The sequence below is a fragment of the Aulostomus chinensis genome, chromosome 24 (genome assembly GCF_037954235.1).
Source record: "Aulostomus chinensis isolate RoL2024-O1b breed Wild chromosome 24, RoL_Achi_v1.0, whole genome shotgun sequence".
NCBI lineage: Eukaryota > Metazoa > Chordata > Actinopteri > Syngnathiformes > Aulostomidae > Aulostomus > Aulostomus chinensis.
The window spans coordinates 6,400,530-6,422,849 of NC_141343.1; the positions used below are offsets into that span (position 1 = coordinate 6,400,530).

The following is a 22,320-nucleotide window of genomic DNA, read 5'->3' on the forward strand; positions in this document are numbered from 1 at the left end:
AATAATGAAAATTGCTATGAATGTGATTTGTTTAAACTGTAGTATGCCTCCGCGCCACTAGAGGGTAGTAGAGGTGTATGGTTGAGGGCGAGGGTAGCCACAAGTGTTATAAGTTTATGTCAATCATTTTAGGAGCTCTTTGTGATGAAAACATACACCCTTTTCCTTTTCTATTTTTTTTACTATGCTCCCATTACATTTTTTTAATATCTGTTGTAATTTAATGTTAAAAATGCCTTTTCATAGCCGTTAATGACCGGAAAAAAGAATAATACTCACATTATGTTAAGTGCTGAAGTCTTGTGAGCAAATTAGCATGCATAACACTTGCAACCCGGCTCACCTCCATGAACCTGGCCCATACTCAGGCTTAATTACTCCATTAATGAGTAATGATTAAAATGGTCACTGTGGAACATGTTGGCTGCCAGGTATGTGTGATGTCACAGACGCCTCCTGTAGGACGATGTCAGATCAAAGGTGAGGGTTTCAGAAGATGAAGGGGAAAACTCTGACACATTAAAAAATCACGGGATAATACACATTTATTTTGAGCGCTGTTGGAATAAATGGTAGTATGATTATTGCCAGTATTATTATCTAAAGACAACTGTTATGTTGCAGTATACTAATGAGTAGCCTCAAGATACAACTTGTTCCCTCAATTTACTAATTTTGAGGCCATGTCATAAAACTTTCCCCCTCAATTAACGTATATATATGCCACAAGTTGTAACTTGTTCCCTCGAATTACTTACTTTAAGGCCATGATATAACTTGTTTCCTCAATTTACACATTTTGAAACCAAAAGCTGTTCCCTTGTCTTGAAACCAGATGGCGAAATATTTTCTCTCATTTCATCATTTTGAAGTCAAACGCTAACTTTTCCCCATAAATTACTTATTTAGAAGCCATACGATATAACCCGTTTCCTCGGCTGTCTCATGTTGAGGCCACACGATATAACTCGTTATCTCAATTTACATATTTTAACCGAAAGCTATAACTCGTTCCCTCAGTTTACTCATTTTGTGGCCACATCTTTCATTTTTCCCCTCAAAATTACTTATTTTGAGGCAACATGATATCGCTTCTTCGCTCATTTTGAGACCAAAATCTGTAATTTGTTCCCTCAATTTACTTATTTTTAGGCCACAAGCTATTACTCGTCCCCAGTCCATACCATAGTCTTAAAAAGGTTGTGTAGGAGAGAAAGTTTGGTTTCTTTCCGGCAGAAAGTGACTGAAACCTCGAGCAGAGTCAGCAGTCACCCTGCGATAAACACATTAATAACTGATATCAACTGATAAAACCTGGTCTGCTGTCGTCAAACGTGTAGGAGGACCCAAAGGAAACTCCATCTCTGTCTGACCACGTCCACACACACGCTGCACGCACACGCACACACACGCACACGCACACAGAACTCAACCAGAGGAGAACTATGAAGCTGTAGGTGCTCACGAGCTTCTGACGCTTCCACTGGGTGACTTTTAACTTTTTTCGCAGCTCTTTTCAGCTCAACTTTAACGCAAACGAAGTTGTTTTTTGTGTGCAAAAGAAGAAGAAAGAAAGAAAGAAACTAACTAACAAAACAACAAAAAAAACAAAACATCCGCCTGGTGCGCACAGAGTGTCCATGCGGAGAGGTTTCCTGCCACGTTTTACAAATCTAACGGAGAGGCATCGAGCGAGCGTGTTCAGGTAGTTTTTGTTCCTCTGAAATCATCGCTGAAGACGGCGGGACTGGCAGAGAGAGTTCCGTCTTTCTGGAAAGCAGAATGCGGCCCCACCAGCTCCTCACCCTGGCCTGCGCGCTCTGCTGCTCGGGCTTCACCTCAGTCACCGCCAACGTGCTGAAAGCCGAGGTGAGTTATGGAAACTTCTCATAAGGGTTCCTTTTTTTTTTTTTTAGGATTGTTGTTGTTATTATTGATAAGAAAACCGGGGATAAGTGCCAACTGCCCCTTTCAAGCGACGCTACACAAAGACTTTATCTTCCCTCCGTGCTGGTTGTCATGCAAGACAGGAGAAGCTAGGGACAATAAAAGTGTGTGTAGAGTCCTGGCTGCAGGCTTCGTTGTAAGCGGAGAAAGTTCAGATCCATATTTCAGTAATTTGAAGTTGTTATTTACCATCTTAGTGACGGTTTTACTAGTCTCTGACAGTGATGCTACTTGATTTGATTGCACTATTTTTCTGAGCCTCGTCGTCCACAAGTTTCCCAAAGTGCATTTTAACAATACTTTCTATTCGAACCCCCCCCCCCACACACACACACACAGACACAGACACACACACACACACACTTTTCTTTGAGTGTCTGTACCAACTTCTTTCCTCCTAACATTCTTTCTTTTGTGTTGCATGAACTGTTAAATCTGAGCCACAGCTGAAACTTCATAAGAAAAATTAGGGGGGGGGGGGGGAATCATGAGTCTTGCGGCTTGAGAGGGGAGAGGAGGGGGATCCAGCCACGAAGGGGCCGTTCAGAAACCTCAGCTGAGCTGCTTTGTTCCTAGAAGAAAAAAATGGAGTGGTGATACGGGGGAGGGGGTTAATGGTTTTCATCTGCCGGCTCAGACTGAACAGACAACAGGCCGCAAAACTAGTTGATAATAAGCTGGATATGAGGTGCTCTGTCTGGACCAGGCTGTGTAAACCTGGCCTGGAGGATCTAGTTTAGCCCTAAATGATCAAGACTAACTTTTTTTTGTGCTGCGTTCAAGACGGCTCCGTCATCTTAGTCTTCACACTCCAGGGAAACTGCAGGAGGTGGAAAACAACATTGTCTTAAATAGCTTGTAAATTCCACATATTTCTATAATCAAACTGATGCATGTTCAAGAAAAAAAAACATTAAAAAAACATTGCCATGAGTACATATCCACACACAGGGATGTCAACAAACACATTTATGTTCTTCCTCTTTGTAAAAAAAAAAAAAAAAAAAGGCCACCATGTTTGATGTCGTTTGAGGAAGTCAAGTCAGAGCTCTACGTCTGTGTTAATTTAAGAGTTCAACACTGTTCAGTTCACAGTTTTCAACTAGAACTTACAAGTTGTCTTGAATGCAGTAACACAGCACCACAGGCGTGATGTGTTATTGCAGGCCAATCCATAAGCTAGCATCATCGCTATCGGTTCCCTTGACCCATAGCCAATGAAACTTTTACTTTGGATTTTGGGTTACAGCATAAAATAAACTCTGCGGTTGAACTAAAAAAAGATTTGGAGATGTGAATATTTTATTTTGGAGGATAGTCTTTTCAAAAATGAACACCATTGTTATGATTTTTGATACGAAAATACAATCCCTAGGAGTACAAAGCTAACGTTATGCTATGCTAATTACACCCTAGGTGCTTCACTTCAATGTTGCCACAGATAGCTTTGTGCTTCCTCTTTGTTCAGCATGATTTTGTTTAGATTTCACCAACAACCTCTGTAGCCTTATTTAGCCACTTGTCAGCGACTAACATTTTTAAGACTCATCAAAAGCCTTCAAATTCACAACTGTGATGTTTACTGTCATATTTTACGCTGTACAACAAAACATTGAAATGTCTGATGATAATGTACATTACTTCAGACTTTTGAAACATTAACCCACTGACTTTCAGCCAAGGGAAGTGGACATTCAGTAATGCTAACGGTGATGCTAATGTGATGCTAATGCTTATTTCAGAGGGATTTAGGACTATGTCATAGCAGCAATACAAGGGAATATTATTAGCTAGCAACAAATGGAGGCGTTAAAAAAGAGCATGTTCGATGGTCAGTGTGTCAGAGCTGCCTGGAAGAACAAACAGTTTTTTTTCTGTAGAAGGCAAGAAGCTGCATCACTGTCACAGGAAGCGAATTCACAAAGCTAACAAGTCCATTTGGCTGTCAAAATCTGTGATAGCTCATAAATGGCGGCTGTATTGGAGAGAGGGACAGGATGCATGACCGAGAGAAGGAGGACCTTAGTCACTAACCACAAGTGGCTGGCATGTGAGTCAAACCAGACGTGAGGGACAAGTCAGACGGTTTATAAGAGGCCGCCGCGCATGAGGCATGTCTGTAAACAAAGTGAGAAAACACGGCTGTTTACTGCAGCCGGGTCATCTTTAGCAGCGCTGGCATTTGAGAGCTGTGATAATAAGGAACGTGTGCTGCTGATGCATGTTGAGTTTTATCTCCAGTAAGCTGGAGTTGAGATGCTGTCAGACACACCGACCTGATGCAGAAAGAGGATAAGAGTTAATTACGCCTTGGGGGTTGCATCATCGGAGCACTGCTGGATGTGAAACCTATGATCAGACGGTAACGCAAGGAGGAAGAGGTTTAGAGGGGGTGGCGGGTTCAGAAAGAACAAAAGCATGGAACTGAAACTAGACAAAAAATGTTGCCCTTCACATAGAGAAAAGCATCCCGGATTAACAGGACATGACCTCCATAGTCTCTCTGTGGCCTCAGCATCTGGTTCTATTCACAGTTTTTGCCTTGTCTAACCTTCCTTCTCTTAAGTAAAACGCTTAGTCGGACCTTGTGAGCAAAGGAAGTGGGCAGCAAAGAAAACAAGTCGGCCTAAAACAGGATCTCTCCGTATCTGTCTGGGAAAGGAAAAAAAATGCTGCAGATTTCCCGTTGCCACCTGGAGACACATGTCTGGTGATCCCTGCGCACATCTGGCTTCAGTTCCATTTATCTGCAGTGTTGATGTAGCATCAAAGACGAGATGGAGCTGCTCTGACAAACAGTTTCTGCCACTGGAGAAATGTCCAAATAATCAGTGGGTTGCTCCCGATGAGGAACTGACGGAAGGGAAGAAGGGGGGCTTATCAGGAGCTGAGAAAAATTGTCCACCAAAGCATTTGAGTGGAATTTCCACCATGAAGTGTAGAAATGTGGCCTAAGATAGATGCAGTTAGCAGTCGTCTAATCAAGATTTGCTTTCTGGTGATTGTGGAGCTCGGCTGGTTTTATTTGGCCCAAAAAGAATGTGGTTTCCATTTTCTGCACCCTCTTTTACACCATTAGACAAAATAAGGAACTCCTTAAAACACCCTTCAAGAGGGGAAAAAAGCTCTCCAGTTCTTAAGTAAATATGGCAGTGCCAGAGTGTAAAAAAATGCACAGGATGTAACCAGAAATAGATTATTAAAACACCAACAAAAGAGCATACCATTTATTTATTTATTTAATTACTTTTTTTTTTTTTTAGAAGTGTGCTTATTTAGAACCGGACAAAAGACCAAAAGACAAAGACCCACAAGACTGACTGACCGCTAGTTAGCTTAGCACAATGACTGTTGATTGATGGTAAGTGTTAGCTTACCTATGTCTAATCTCAACAAATGTTCTTTTTTCCAAAACCTTTTTTTCTTGCCTTTAATAGAACTTGGAGTGTTGGTAACAATTGCTACGAAATGACATTTGAAATGACAAGATACTCTAATTTTTGAGTCAGACATGTAGCCAGAACTACTTTCCTGATTGGGCGCATTGATTTGACACAGCATCTAAAAACTTTAGCTAACAAAACAAAGATGTTTGTTGACGATTATAAGAGCTATTACTTTAAAAAAAATGTCCAACTTTACCTCAGAAGATGAGGATCCTGAACCTGATGAGTTTTGACAGAAGTATGCTAACACTTCCTGTCCACGACCATTCATTGTGCTAAGCTAACTAGCCGGTCTTTGTGGGCTCTCTGATGCACTCAGAGAGGAGAGAAGAACTATCCTCTGGTCTGAACAGTAAGTATATTTCCAGATATTGTGGAGGGAACTGTCGTAGAGGAGACGTATAAAGTATGACATTAAGTGCCTCAAGCTTGTATTTATGTGCAATACTTGAGTACAAGTCTTCCACAACTAATGCCATTAATGCAACGTCCTACGGTGCATTAATCCCTAGCCTGGAGACATTTATAACTCTAGTGGGATGCGTCAATAAAAAGGTATCCAATAGTAGCGTTATATGACTAGTGTGAGTATGTAGAAACGTTAAAAGTATGTGCATGGCTCTGGTGTGAGCGCTAACTGGGTCAGAGACGCCAAGAAATGAAGGCAATGTGAGATTCAGCTGCTTATGAGCAGAATTCTCAGTTTTTTCCGTTGGCACAGATCAAGAGGAACAACTGACTTAGTCCCTGAAATTTAAATTCAGCGATACTTCTAAACCCCCACCACCACCTCCACCACCACCTTCTCCCCGCTTTTCTTTCACCACTCGTCCTTCTAATATCTTTACCTCTCTTTCTCTAGTGTAACTCTGCACTTTAGATCATCTCCCTCTTGTCTGTTTGTGTCATTTCTGGTGAGGTTACAGGCAAGAAATCAAATATTCCCTCAGGCTCTTTCCCCCCAGAGAGATTACACGACTCAGGTTTCACTTCCTACGAGAACGTTGTCATTCTTTTGTTTTTAACCACCATGGATATAAATATACAGGGGGGGATTTTTTTTTCCATTTTGTTTTTAACTCATTGCGGAAGTTGTGGTTGTCTTGTTATTTTTTTTTCTTTATTGTGCATCCGGTAAAATAAAACATCACCCCTGAGTGTGAGGGTATGTGACTAACTGTAAGTCCTGTGACACATGGCACATCCGCCCCGTCCAGCATCCTCAGTACTCACAGGATTCAAGTGAAGCACATGATTTAAGTGACCGTCAAAAGTGACTGAAAAATGTAAATTTATCCAAGTAATGGAAAACGATGAGGCAAAAATGCTTAGTTAGCACAATTGGACAACATAGAACATTTCCATAAGGGGTTTCCAATACCATTTTTTTTCTTGCCACTTAGCCATTCTGATAATGCCATTATTGTTGGCAACACAGCCACAGAAATTAGATTTAGCATCTACATTGATAGTTTCCCTCTCAGACTACAGCCACGCGATGGGTGTGATTTTTTTTTTAAAACATCGACAAATGGCTAACACCTTGCTAGCGCTGTCCGAATTATATTAATTATCAATCAGTTCTTCTTTGCCGTTATAAAACTGTAGTTGACAATGGCAGGACCAGTTGACTTACCATATATGCTACTGTTAGAACAGTGAAGAAGAATTTACTTCCTGTGGGTTATATCGGTCTTGATAAAACTGCTACCTGCAAAGTAGCAGGACTATCAGGGGCATAGAGCAGCGTTGGAATGAGTTCTAAAACCATGAATTACGTTAGCATTATTGAGTGTCTGGTTCCCTTGTCTCATCAGTCCGTGTGTTCAGTTTGAATACCCAAAATAAGGTCTGTGGTTAGCACTAGCTTTGAAATATGTCGGTAAATGCTACGCGTGAATTTCAAAACTTTTGTGTCTAGATAATGACAGTGGCAAACGAGTGCCCTAAAGGAGACACGACAGGTTGTCACGGATATGAAATGTCATATGAAAAACATTAACGCAGCTAGTGGTGTAGTTAGTTCAGAGCATAACGTTAGCATTGTACTTAAAAAAAAAGCATAGAAGTGATGTTGGTAGAGATGATCTTGCTGAATAAACACGTTAGGCGTATAAATGTTTGTTAGCCACAGAGCTACTGTAGCTACAGTGCTAATAATCGCCAATAAGTGCCAATAATCCAAAATCCAATGAATAATTCCCTCTGGTTTTGGATTAAGGGAACTCATGATTATGCTAATTTCTGTTAGCCTACAAAAGCGTTAACTGGATTCCAGATGTTGGTATTGGAAACAGAACACCTTTAGACAGGTTATTATGTCAGAAGAGGCTTTATCAGTTTAGCTAGCTTAATATTTTTTACTTTTTTGTTCCAATCAGCATGTCTACCTCCTCAAAAATACATTGCAAAGTATTAACATCTCTATAGGATACTCAAACCATCAACATGTAAGGGTTAAGAAACTGGAAGAAGAGATAGTTTCACTTTTGTGCTGTCAACGGATGAATTTATCATCTACTTTTCTAATTAACTTCCATGTCAGTCAACTAATCTATCAATAGTTACAGCGCTATATGCATTAGCAAGGTCGCTGCAGGGTCACAGGATCCATGTATACATCACACTTCGTCATAAAGTACCTCTACCAACATATTTTCATCACGCCGACTGTGCTGCCGAGCAACAGGAGCCAATGTCAGCCTGCAAACACACACTGTACAGACTCAGGAGTGTGTTTACCAAACCAGCCGCCAGCCCCCCCTGACCACACATGGCTGTGTGGAGCGAAACCCCAACGCCAACAATACCAGCCATATACAAGTCTCAATAAATAGAAGCTTTGATGGTGGCTGCCGGTAGTTCCAGAGTGGAGGGGTGCATGCTGGGATATCTGGCGTCCTAACCGGAGGTGGTGGTGGTGGTGTGTAGTGAAGGAGTAGTTTGGGATTGGAGGGGAGAAGTGGAGGTCTTGACGGCGTGGGGGAGAGTGTTCACGGAGTGTTTTTATAGAAGCAGACGCGTCACCACATTGGAGCCACAAGGCACACTAGCGGCAGTCAGCAGCAGGAGGGGACGTATGTTGGGTGGGTGTTCAGCACAGATTGACACTGAGTGAGTCTTGGGATAAATTAAATATACTAGAAGTTTAAATAATCCAGAAAAAATCTTCTAGAAACTATAAGGGGGATATGCAGAGACAGTGGGGGGGGGGGTGCAGAATATGTCTGCAGGTCATCATAAGTGAACCTTGTTCTCCAGCCACTACATGACTAACAGTAGCTGTGTGTGCCCGGGTGCTATATGACCAGATAGCTCCGCCCACTCGCTCCATTTCCATCCCTCTCTCCCTCCCGCTTCCCCCTTCACTTGTCCAAGGCAGGTTTGAAGAGAAAAACAGCACTAATGGTGGAAGAGGAGCGATAGCTGAGGTTTAGATGACGCTGAAGGAGGAATTTGGGGTAATTCCACTGACTTGATTTGTGGTGGAGACTAGAATGTGCTTTAACTCGCAAGTGGAAACACACAAACGCCAGGCACTTTTAAGGGCATTCAGGACATGTCATTACTTAAAGTAGGCAGTTAAAGAAATGGCGTATTTTTTTTTGGGGGGGGGGGGGGGAATGCTTGCATGAGAGGCCTCTGCCCATTTGTCCAGTGCAAAGAAGTCTGTTAGCTTAGCTTGACATTGTCTTGTGTAGCCGGACGTCCATCAAGATGAACATCTGGCTCGACTCATTATCTTTCTCATATTGAAGAAGAGCCTTTGTATATCATCAAAACTATACAATTAACTGCCCTGCCTGCTCTTACAATTCAAATCTTTTGTTAAAATTTGACATTTTCATTGTGTAGCTCGCTGTTAGCTAGCTGGAGTTTATTGCAGTTTCACCTAGCAAGGGGGAACTTCAGTTTGAGTTAAAATGCAATGAAACAGGGGTTTCTAATGACCCAGTGTTTCATTAAAAATATGCACCTTTTTCTCTAATAAACGGCTGCAAAATTTCCTGATACTAACCAAAAAAAAGGTTTGACACAGGAAAAAGTCTACATAAGTTCTGACATTTTCCCCCAAAAGACCCAATGTTGTCACCTAAAAATGGCTAAAATGTCCCCAACTGTCCTAGTGTGTCATTTGGTGTGACTTACAGTAATTGAAATAAAATCTGAAGTTAGCACTATCTTAAGATGGTTTAACATTTTGTACTGCAACATTAAATATATCAGTAAATGCCACACTTGTGAATTTCAAAAGTTTTATGTGTCTAAAAACTGCCTCTTGCTAACGAGTGGCTAAAGGAGACGACAGAGTTTGTCACAGATATTAAATGTCATATGAAGAACAGTAAACACAGGTCGCGGTGTAGTTAGCTCATAGAATAACGTTAGCATTGTACTTCGAACAATAGCACAAAAGTGGTGTTTGTTAAGATGATCTTGCTGAATAAAAATGCTAGGCTTCTAAAACTTTTTTTAGCAACAGAATTAGCCGCAGTGTTAATTTCAAGCAATAACCAAAAATCTGATACAAAATTCCCTCTGGTTTTGCATTCAGGGAACTCACGACTATGCTAATGTGTGTTTGCCTACAAAAACATAAACTGTATTACAGATATTGGTATTATGAACAGAACACCTTTAGACAGTTTTTTATTTTTGTCAAAATTTGACATCTTCAATGTGTAGCTTGCTGCTAGCTAGCTGGAGTTTATTGCAGTTTCACCCAGCAAGGGGGAACGTTAGTTTGAATTAAACTGTAACGAAACAGAGGTTTCCAATGATCCAGTGTTTCATTAAAAATATGCACCTTTGTCTCTAATAAACGGCTGCAAAACTTCCCGATACTTACTGAAAAAAAGAAAAAGGGTTTGTCACAAGAAAAGTGGCTACATAAGGACTGACATTTTCACCAAAAACACCCAATGATGTCACTAGAAAAACAGCTAAAATGTCCTTGTGTGTCCTCGTGTGTGAATTACAGCGCATTTTTTTTGTGGGCCTAAGTTGGACAAGCAAACGTAAAGGGCGTGTTTAAGAAAGTGAGTGTTCATGCAAGATCAATCCCTAACAATATTAAACTACTCCTTTCTGTCCAGCGTGAGACCACCAGCAGCAGCAGCCAGCAGTGGAAAGAATAGACTGTTCTTTCATGTGTTAAAGATAAATAGTGGTGGTTTTGGTTGACATCAAGACAGAGAAAGAAAAGAGGAGGAGCACAGACATCCTCAGTGAAGCAGTGACGGCTTTGAGGAACCCAAATGTTACTTTTTCCAGCGATACGACCGCGAGTTGTCTTTGGCCGTGACGGTCTAGACAGAGTTCTGGGTCACTGTAACTTAAAATGACATCAGTGTTTTCAGATTGTTTTAATTTGGCTTCCAGTTCCTCTCTAATCCTCCTTTATGACCCCACAACAAAGTTCCCCTTATGAGTTCAGCATAAATCTCGAGGTTAGTTAGTTTTGAAGACTTTGTATGTGGCTTAAATGTCACACTCATGGAAAAAAAAGACAATAAAGTAAATAAAGACATGCTGGGTTACCGCAGTGTGTTGGCTGCTGAGGAGGAGGGTACGTTGTTCAGTAGCTAAGAAAAAAAAAAAACCCACAAAATTAAGTCCTAAAATGTATAAAGATTTTTTTTTTCTTTTTAGGTTAAAACCCTTCATAATTTGTTGTTTGTTTGTTTTTTAATGCATTTTTAAAATTTATTTTTGGTTAAAACTCACTTGGTGCTTGCACATGTGCGCGCACGCACACACACACACACACACACACACACACACACACACACACACACACACACTCACCTTTTCCCCCTTGTTGAACATGCAATCTGTGTGATACATCGGAGGAACGGGCCCAGACAAGCAGGGCGATTTGACTGGAATTAAACAAACACAAGAGGCCGAACCCTTCCTTTTTGTTGACTAAGATGTTTTCCAGTGGTTTTCTTGTTGCTTCTGGCCGACTGAGCTGCTGAAAGGAGAAAGAGGCCGATACTCATAATCATGATCGAGGAGGCCCCAAATAAACATCTTGCGGGGGACTTTTACATTTTACCACATTAAAATACTCTTTATTCTAGTATTTTTCTTTTTTGCTGTTAGTATGTAGTGTTTTCTGTAGTTGATCAAAAAGTCCAATAGCAAAATATTGTAGGCCCATTTGGAACACTGTTCTATATCGAAAATAAAAGCAATTTCCTTCATAAGAGTTGTTACTTTAACCTTTGCTACCATCGTGATAGAATTGCTGTGTTTAAAGAAATCCATCCATCCATTTTCTACCCTTTATCCTTGTTAAGGGTCGCGGGGGGCTGGAGCCTATCCCAGCAGCCTTCAGGGGAGAGGCGGGGTTCACCCTGGACAGGTCACCAGTCCATCACAGGACCAACACATAGAGACAGACAACCATTCACACTCACAGTCACACCTACGGTCAATTTAGAGTATCAATCAGCCTCGTCCCCTCTTGATGTCTTTGGACTGTGGGAGGAAGCTGGAGTACCAGAGAGAACCCACACAGGAACAGGGAGAACATGGAGACCCCAACCAGAGAGAGAACCTGGAACCTTCTCGCTGTGAGGCCACAGTGCTGACCACTGCACCACTGCACGGTCAACTAGTTGGTCCAGGAAGCTGATTTTTAATAGCAAAGTCTTACAGCAGAATATTTTTTTTATGTTTTATCAGTGGGATGGAAATATGAGTGTGTGACAACCTCAACACACACTCACCAGTGTCGCGATGAAGTCCACCCATCAAGCTAATTTGTAATCATTAAACCAATAACCATGTCTCTCTCTCTATTGTGTTTTGAAGGCTTGGCTGCAGCAGTATGGCTACCTGCCGCCGGGTGATGTCAGAGCTCAAGCAATCCGTTCCCCCAAGTCCATCGCTACGGCGATAGCAGCCATGCAGAGGTTTTACGGTCTGACTGTCACTGGTTCCATAGACTCCAATACATTAGTGTGAGTCCTGATTGATTGGGTACAAATAATGACACATAGAAACTAAGTCTGATGGTGATTTGATGAATCTGGTAAGAATTGTTTTTTGTTTTTTTTTTAATTATTATTGTTGTTTCCAGGGCGATGAGCCGGGCACGATGTGGTGTCCCAGACAAGTTCGGCCAGGAGCTGAAAAGCAACCTGAGGAGGAAGAGATACGCGGTGCAGGGCTTGAAGTGGGACAAGTCTGAGGTGACCTTCAGGTCAGAAGACACTCAACACACACACACACACACACACACACACACAGAATCTTTATTGTTTTATTTATTTGTTTGTAGTCATTTTCTCTAATATTTAAGCTTCTGATTATTCTGACATGATTGGTCCTTTGGGGATGAGAAAGAATGTACGGGAAAAAAAATGTAATGCAATAATCACAAAGTAACAGATTTCATCATGTCAAGTTTATGAGAGAACTGACCCATTATCATGAGGTGATGGCATCAAGAAAAAGCAATTACAAGTACTTTCTGAGCTACTGCAGTGGTCAGACATGTTCATGTTTGATTTTGTGTACACTGACCAGTAAGTTATGGAACATTTTTCCCTTGAATGTCTAGAATTGTGTATTAACAGCATGTATTAGCTCGTTTATGGGCTACATGCAAGATATAAATCCCACAAATACAAGATTGAACTCGTTATTCAGAGTTTTCTCTCCCTCTCCATCCTCCACCTCAGTATACAGAACTACACCCCAAAAGTTGGCGAACGCGCAACCTATGAAGCCATCCGGAAGGCTTTTAAAGTGTGGGAGAGTGCGATCCCGCTCACCTTCAGAGAGATCCCCTACAGCCACATCAGGGACAAGGTGGACAAGTTTGCAGACATCATGCTGTCCTTCGCAGAGGGTTTCCATGGCGACAGCACGCCGTTTGATGGCGAGGGAGGTTTCCTGGCTCACGCTTACTTCCCTGGTAACGGCATCGGTGGAGATACGCACTTTGACCTGGCCGAGCCTTGGACCACAGGGAATGTCGACCAGGGCGGTAAGAGAAAGAAAGAATCAGAATACGATATTTTGGACATCTTACAAGTTGTCATAGTTTTTAAAAAAATGTGTCCTTTTTTTTCTAGGTAATGACGTTTTCCTGGTAGCCGTCCATGAGTTGGGTCATGCTTTGGGTCTGGAGCACTCCAACAACCCCTCCGCCATCATGGCACCCTTCTATCAGTGGTTTGAAACTGAAAACTTCCAGCTACCTGATGATGACCGCAGAGGCATCCAGGCCATCTATGGTGGGTTTGTCCATAGATCTTTGGTGACTTTATGCCATGAATGCTTCTTGTTTATGTCCTTAAAGAGCTTAAACTGTTCAAACATAGATCATATAGAAAAGTTAAAGTGTAAAAGAAGCATCATCGATAAGTTTTCTTTCACAAATCCTCCACAGGAACCAAGTCTGGAGCTCCCCCTCCTCCCCCTCGACCCACAAAGGCCTCCAAACCGGACAAACCGGACCATGGTCCAGACATCTGCGAGGGACACTTTGACACCATCGCTATCCTACGAGGAGAAAAGTTTGTGTTTAAGGTACAGAATGTTCTCAAAACCCAAATTTTCACTTGCAAAAACATTGGTTGGTCTTTCATTTTATGATTTATTTACTCATTTTATAAATCAATTCCAGCTTGTACATTCACCGCATGGCTACAGCTTGTAGCGTAGCCTAGCATAGCACAGCACAAATACTGGAAATAGAGGGAAAAAAAGAGAAAATAGCCGAGCTCTGTTCAAAAAAAGCCCCCCTAAAAGTTAATTAACAAAATATCGTGCAGTCATTGTTGAGCATTTGAGGAACTAAGAAGTACTTTAAGGGAACTTTGGATGGAGAGGGCTAACTCTGTTTTCTGTCTTTGGGCAAAGCTAAGCTATGCTAATCATCTCTTGGCTCTATCTCGCTATTTAGCATCCAAATACAACTGTGGTATCAATCTTCTTGTTTAGCTCTTGGCCAGAGAGAAAATATGTCAGTTTCCCAAAATGTTGAGCTTTTTTTTTTTTTTTTACACTCCTGTTCGACATTATCACTTGATGATTCATGTTCAATACAGCTGTTAATCCAATGCAATGTAACAGGCAGATTAAATAAACAAAAAAAAATCTCTCCTCTGAATATGTAGGTAGATAAATAAAATCCATGTGTGTTTACAGGACAAGTGGTTTTGGCGTGTGCGTAACAACAAGGTGTTGCCAGGCTACCCAATGCCCATTGGGCACTTCTGGAGAGGTCTGCCTTCAAACATCAACGCCGCCTATGAGAGGGATGATGGGAAATTCGTCTTCTTCAAGGGTAAGCTCCAGCCGAGATCAAACTAAAACCAGATTTTGGACAGTTGCGTCATCACAGCTGTTCTTGTGATTCATATCATGTGAGAACTAAATGGTCCCTTGGAGAGCAGAGACCTCCACCATTGCCAATAACCCGCTCTTGTATTTATACGCGAATCAGACACTGAAATATCACAGCTATGTGAATATATTCACAAAACATTTGGAGCTCTGACGATTGAATATGCCTGATTTCTTTTTAAAGGTTCCATGTACAGTAATATCCCTAAGAAATTGACAAAAATGTGTACTTTGGTTAGTTTAATGGGTTCCTCTTTGGGCCATGTTCTTAACCTTCCACCAGACCCTCTTGACAACTTGATTTATGTTTGCAGTGAAAACAAGCGCTTAGGCAGGGGAAACTAATCCTACCGGTCCCCTTTTCTTCTTTCATCCATGTCCAGGTGACAGTTATTGGGTTTTCAGCGAGTCCAGCATGGAAAAGGATTCCCCTAGGAGCCTGAAAGACCTGGGCACGGGTTTACCTAAAGACAAGATCGATGCTGCGCTATTCTACACGCCAACAGGACAGACGTTCTTCTTCAGAGGCGCTAAGTGAGTCCTTCCTCTATTCACTCACACGTCCAGTAAACCTGGGGTACAAAGAAAGCCATGCATATGTCTTTTTCCACATTTGAAGATGGCCACTTTGGTGGGTTTTTTGAGTACATTTCCAGTGAAGTATAAGACTCATGTAAGGATTTAGAAATCATTCCGATTTTTTTGGTCATGAGGTGCCCAGTGCAACTTTTTTGCTTGAAACGACAGTTTTCCTACAGATTCGTGAGGGATTGTGTTCCTTATATGCAGATGATTAATTAATTGTACTTTAATTTTTTTTTACTGCGATTTAGACTCATAAAAGAGGACCATAATACTTTTGTACTCACAATTCATGTACCTGAGCCCACCTGTTGTTTTTGTCCGTTTCTGTGTTTGTCTACCTGTTCTAGTCTTTTACTCTGTTATGATCATATTATTATTATTATTATTATTATTATTATTATTATTATTATTATTAAAGCTTTAAAAGTCCCCAGTATGTTCCTCATCTCTCAAAACCAATCACTGGGAGTAGTACTTCATTCGTTCAATCATGTTTGAAGTATTTCTTTTCCAGCCGTCTTCGCTCTTGATACATCAGAACAACTCCTGCAGCATCCTTTAGCCTTCAAGCCTTCGTGAGCGTTGCACCCTCGCAGTAACTTGTTGTATCTTGTTATGAAGGCGGGCTGGCACATGTCGCTCCTCTGACTCACATCTCGTCCTTTTTAATCTGTTACTACAACTGCAAAGTGGCCTCAGCCTCAATTGTATCCCAAAGAATTTGTTTTGTTTTGCGTCTGTGGCACGACAGATGACAGGAAACACAGGAATAGATAAGTCGACACAGGAATGTTCGGTAACACGTGGAATGAGAGGGTGCCTGAAGCACGTTCAGTGGAAATGATCCTTGTTGTGTGAATGTATCGCCCACAGCTATGTGTTTTTCTGGCGTGTGCAGGTACTTCCGTTTCAATGAGAAGACTCGTACTGTGGATTCTGGTTACCCAAAGCCCATCAGCATGTGGAGCGGCGCACCAGATAACATTAAAGCCGCCATCATGAGCGAAGATGGATGTAAGTCACCTTACAACCAAATACATCTCAGCATTCATGAAATGAATGATCCTTATCCACAAACATGTTCTTGCAAACTACTTCTTTACTGACTTCCCCTGAAGATTGCTAGTTAGCTTAGCGCAATGAATGGCAACGGATGGATGGGTTAGCATGAACCTATCAAAAGTCATCAAAGACACTTTTCTCAAAAACTTTTTTCTAACTTGCGTTACTATAATTACGCAAAATATTCACTATGAAATAATAATTTACAATTCCATGAGTATTTTTAGAATTGGATGCTTAGCTGGAACTACTTTTCTTGTTTTACCAAGTAATTTAAAAAAAAAAACAAAAAAAACTTCTTATCATGATGGATTTGGTAAAAAAAAAAAAAAATTTAAAAAAGATTGAATTTATACCCCTGGAAAAACCAAGATCCTGTATCTTATTCATTTGAGCCAGTTCTAATTTTTGTCAGGACTGGACAGCTACTTATTTAGCTATCCAGAGGATTAACATTACATTGGTAACATGACAACCTTGAGTATGACCTGAATTAACTGACTTATTTAAGCTCAGAGTGATGTGAAACTTACTTGTCTTAGCTGTCAAAAATGTCCTCAGCTGGATATTCTGATTTTGACAGACATTCAGCTTGTTCTCAGACATTCCCAGCTGCTCCTGAACACACCGGGTTGTTGTGCTTTGAATCGCCGTTCAAAATAGGAAAGAAAACTCATCCAACTTTCCAATTCCCCTCAGCATACACGTACTTCTACAAAGCCAACAAGTACTGGAAGTTCAACAACCAGTACATGAAGGTGGAGTCCGGCTACCCCAAATCTGTGCTGGTCGACTGGATGGGCTGCGATAGCGAGGAGCCAAAGAAAGGTCGGGAAGAGGAGGTGATCATCATCGAAGTGGACGAGTCACAGAGCGGAGCCGGGCCAGTTGCCGTGGTGATCCCTCTCCTCCTACTCGTGCTGGTGGTGGTCACTCTGGGAGCACTTTTGTTCTTCAGGAAGTACGGTACACCTCGACGCCTCCTGTACTGCCAGAGATCCCTGCTGGACAAGGTGTAGGCCGAGCGACGGGTGATTGACAGACTGCCAAAGAGGGACAGAACGAGAGAGAAAGAGGGCCAGAGGAAGATGGAAACTGAGAGGGGGAAAGAAAAAGGAGGGGGGAGCAAGCGAAGAGAAGATGGAGGATTAGGGATAACCCTGGGTTTGGGTGGTTTGTATGTGCCACATAGAGTTTTCTCAAAAAGGCCCTAGAAACTGAAATCAGGAAAATGTGTATTTGTATGTTAACTATTTACTGCTCTGTGTTCAGAGATTAAGAACAAAAAGACTTCATCGATGACTTCCCTCGTCTCTCCTCTCTCACATCCCAGATATTAAACATCTCTCTTTCCTCTCCTGTAACTGGACGACTCCAGCTGAACTGCTGTCTGATATCCTCATTTCACCAAAGTAGACTTTTTCCAGTTGAGTTTTTACTCTCAAATTCATCAGATTTTTGCTCTGAAATACATTTGTTGTCAAGTCTTTTTTTTTTTTTTTAAAGAGAAAAAAAAGTGTGCCATCATTTTGACTTTACATTTGCTCTGAAATCCTTTGTTTTGGTGTAGTTTTTTTTTTTTAATTTTTTTTAAGTTCAAGCATGCAATATATGTGTTTATTTGATGTTATTCTACCACTAAGTAGAGCTGGGTATTAAATCGCTTTAATACTGTTCAAAATGGCACAGAAGATGAAAAACTGTCTCGTACCTGAAGTTGAAAATCTTGCCAAATTTATTCAATAGATACGATTTTTCTTCAGCTACGTGTTTTGTTTTTTTCCTAGCATTTGAGAACTTTGGCTGCTTTTGTTTTTTTTAGTAGAAAACTATGATCATATTTCAGAAAAAAAAAATTGTACGCTTCTTTGTACCTTTTGGATACATGATATTATAGAGTGGAACATGGATGAGTCCGAAGACACAGAAAACATAATGTGCATTGTTTTCAGTAAAATGCCTTAAATAAGGTCTGTGGTTCACACACGCTTAAGATATTTTAAGATTTTATTCTACAGATTAAAATAAATCAGAAAATGCCATTGTCTTTCACACTAGAGAGGTTGTCAAGGACACCAAACTTCATCACACCAAAAACTGACGAAAGCGCAACCTATGCTAGCTGTGGTGCTGTCGAAGTCTTGTGTCCGTATAGTGTAACGTTAGCTGTGCGTTGTTAGCATTTGCATGTAGGCCTCAGAAAAATAATAAAACCGCGTTTTTTTTTTTTTTTTGGTGAAGGTTATCTTGCTGAACAACACCTGTACATCTCATAAATGTGTGCTAGCCACAGATCTTAACGTTGTGCGTTAAAAATTTTCAGTAGCTTTCAGTCACGGGAACCCGTGGTGACCTACCTTCTGTGTTAGCCTACAAAAACGTTTCACCCCTACAGGACTCTATTTTAGCTCATGAAATTTCGTGATAATCAGCAGAATTCTTGAATTTTAGCCAAAATGTGGCATATTTGACCACAAATTTTTAATCCTCAAGTCCAAGTGGACAGTTTATGCCAATTTGGACGAAATTCCCTCATGGGGCTCCTGAGATGTCGTGTAGCACAGGCAGTCCGAAGCATGAAAACGACAACCAGCCCGATAATTCTGAAGAGGATCCTTCCACTTCTGCTAAAACCCCTTCACTCTCTACAGATGGACACCGTGTTCTCTTTTAGGAATCAATTCATCACAGATGTATTTGATGTCGCTGAGTCGTAAAGAACATGTTAGTTTTGCAGATAAAAAAAAAACAAACATTTGAACATGCAGGGATTGGATTTTTATTTTTTTTTTAAATGGTTGAACCCATGTAAAAAAAAAAAAGCCTCAAAACAAAGCGGGTGAAGATAAATGTCAGCTTGAGTATGGAACTACAACTTGAGTCAGTCAGACTTGTAGCCCTAAACTTTTGTTTTTATTTCAGTGCAAGCAGTCAGATTGGAAAAATAGAAGAATGAAGATGTTGCAGCTCACAAACATTCCAGTACATTCAGTAAAGAATCGGAGCTGAGCTGCATTGTCCAAACGTGTGAGAAAGTGGTACAGTTTCCAATAATAAGGTGCAATTTTTAATTATTATCGTTGTTATGAGAAATTGTTGTTATTATTATAAGTATGGTTATTGTTATTATTGTTCTCCTGGTAAAGTTTTTCTTTTTAATTGTTTGCTTTTGTACATTGTCATTAGGAGTCCTGCTGGACAGAGGCATAACGTGACAATGATGGAAATGAATCCCAGTTTACAGCGGTGAATTAGATCCGATCAGTGGGGGAAATGTATGGAAGTCGAGAAAGGCTGTATTTGTGATTCATTTTAAATGCTGTAATCTCGTGATAACAGGATATTCAACCAAGGTTATTAACCCGTTATCACAATTCAACAGAAATTTAAAAAAATATATATTTATGAATATGGCCTTTTTCATCTTCCTTACAATGTGATTTAAGAGTTTCTCTTATCTTGAAAACAGCCAGACATTAGCACAGAATAACAAACAATGCTATTTATGAACACAAATGGTGCTCAGTGGGTTTTTTTTTCTTCTTTTTTTTTAACACAAATCAAAATTAAAGGTGAATTGATTTATAACAATGATAATGGTAATGATATTTATAATGATGATCATATCAATAAAATGCAATGAGATTTTTTTTGTTGCCTGTTTTTGTAATTTCATTAGATAAAAGTAAAATTAAACTATTTTCTACAATCTGTCATACATCTCATCAATGTGTCAACACACACACACGCATCCATCCATTTTCTTTACCTCTAATCCCTCAAGGGTTGGGGGGTGGAGCCTATCCCAGATGACATTGGGCAAGAGGCGGGGTTAATCCTGGACAGGTCGCCAGTCTGTCACAGGGCCAACAGGAGCAATTAGGGGTTCAGTATCTTGCTCAAGGACACTTGGACATGGTCACCGGGAGAAGTGGGGATCGAACCAGCGACCCTTCAGTTGCTAGACAGCCACTCTCTACCTCTGAGCCATGCCGCCTCCACACACAGTGGCACTGAAAACACAAGGAAATGGAGAAACAAAAACGTGAAAGGCACGAAAACGTGAAGGCAGCAAAGATAAATCCAGGTTTATACTGCAAAAAAAGAAGAAACGCCTTCTGTATTTAATGCAGTGTTTGTCAAGTGGGGGTACCCCTAGAGGTACTATGAGGTACTACAGTAAGTACAAGAGAATTTTTAAACGTTAGCGAGCCCCAACCAACACAATACAACATCATCATCATATCCGTTTGGATCAGTTAACTAAAGCCAATCAATTGTTTCCTACCTTTATCTTTCATCCGAACAAATTTCATTAAATTCAAAAACATTTCGGTTTATTCCGCTAGGAGATAGACAAATAAGGTACATTATTGGAAAAAGTTTGAGACCCAGTGAGTTAGTTTTATCAAATTGGTGAAAAAAATGTTTAATTTATGTATTTTGTCGAACTTCGTTTAAAAGCTTGTTTTCAAAAACGATATGCTTCATCTCCCGTTGTCTGGCTTTCAAAACGCCCACATCTGGTCGAAACGGTGTGCAAACTAAGCAAAAGTTAGGCGTTTTAAAATGAAAACATATAAGCGTGGATGCAGCGATGTGTTGAGACCTGAGTGCAGCGACACATTTCTTATATCATCATTTACTTTCGAGATTTCTTTGCACCCTCTAAGCCCTCAATTTAGTCTTGCAGACAAGAAGCAAAGCCTGACGAACCCTCAGATCACTTGCCTACCTTCCTGTTTGAAGACTAAATTGAGGAGTTTAGAAAAAAGTGTGTAAGAACAAATTTGTGCATCATTACATTTCATGAATGGGGCCCAAAATTCACAACTAAAACCCACAAAACAACTCAATCCACAGAAACAATAGCGTCAGATCCTCAGTGGCTCTCCAGGTTTCATCCAGATGCAGCTCCGAGCGGCCGGAGGCCCCCAGATGGAGCGGATACAGTGGATTCAGTTACACTGCTGCTTGTTGTGGACATGCAGCCAGCAAATCATGAGTCGAGGAAAAAATATGTCATCCTTTTTTTTTCTTTTCTTTTCTTTTTTTTTTTAGCGGAGGAAAAGTGCGTTCCAAGTGAACATCTGGGATTCTTGAAACATCTCAGCCGTGTACAGCCGACATGTGTGTGTATGCAGGTTTACGCCCCGGATAAAAAAGTTAAAACGTGAGCTGAAACTAAAGCAGAGGCGAGATGTGAGAGAAGGGCGGTACAGCAGAAATCATTTTATAGGTTTAGGGGTTATTTTTCCCCTCTTCACATTTCTCCTTCTTCCTCCCCTTTTCTCTTCTTTCCTCACCCGCTGCAGAAATTGTTCTCTTTATGAGTCTTCGAAACCTCTCCTCCTCTCACCACAAGTATCTCTGGTCTGCTTTTGCTCTTTTCTCTCCCAGGCCTTTCCTCCGCCCTTCCTCTCTTTCCTCCTTCTCTACTTTAACTCTTTACAAACTGAACACTGTGTCACAAACAACAACAACAACCCTGGGTAAACCTCAAGACAAACCACAGACTTGAAAAGGAAATAGCTGGAATGTTGTTCAGTTATGGTTTAGTCTCGAAGAAAGCCAATCAGATGACATTTTCCAGAGCACATCTTAGACATTTGTCTGCCTTTTTTGATTATTTGCTTTTAGTTTTTGGCTCCTTGAACCATCTAATCTTGGTTTCGATGGGATCTTCCTCAGCAGAGGTTAAAGGGGCCCTGAGTAATTTTCAATACTTTCTTTACTCTATTAATCATACCAAACTTGATACTTAGTTTCTTGGACTGAATTCAGAGTCAAAAGCACCGAGAGCAAGAAAACCTTGAGTTAGGATTGTTCTGTTGAGTGTTCTTTTCAGGTTCATGAATGAGCGTTGGGCCATGTATTAAACCAGGAGAAGAAATGAAAGTCCAAAAAAATGTAA

At 40.8% G+C, this 22,320-nt stretch overlaps 1 protein-coding gene across 1 annotated transcript; it reads left to right on the forward strand.

The window, feature by feature from the left end:
- The first annotated feature begins 1,406 nt into the window (after window positions 1-1,406).
- On the forward strand, window positions 1,407-20,103 carry mmp14a (matrix metallopeptidase 14a (membrane-inserted)). The gene is made up of 10 exons (XM_086198086.1): window positions 1,407-1,869; window positions 12,216-12,364; window positions 12,484-12,606; window positions 13,088-13,395; window positions 13,484-13,645; window positions 13,801-13,940; window positions 14,562-14,700; window positions 15,143-15,293; window positions 16,243-16,358; window positions 17,106-20,103. The coding sequence occupies exons 1-10, from the start codon at window positions 1,783-1,785 to the stop codon at window positions 17,423-17,425; spliced, it is 1,695 nt and encodes a 564-aa protein (XP_086054212.1). The 5' UTR covers window positions 1,407-1,782; the 3' UTR covers window positions 17,426-20,103.
- The last annotated feature ends 2,217 nt before the right edge of the window (window positions 20,104-22,320 follow it).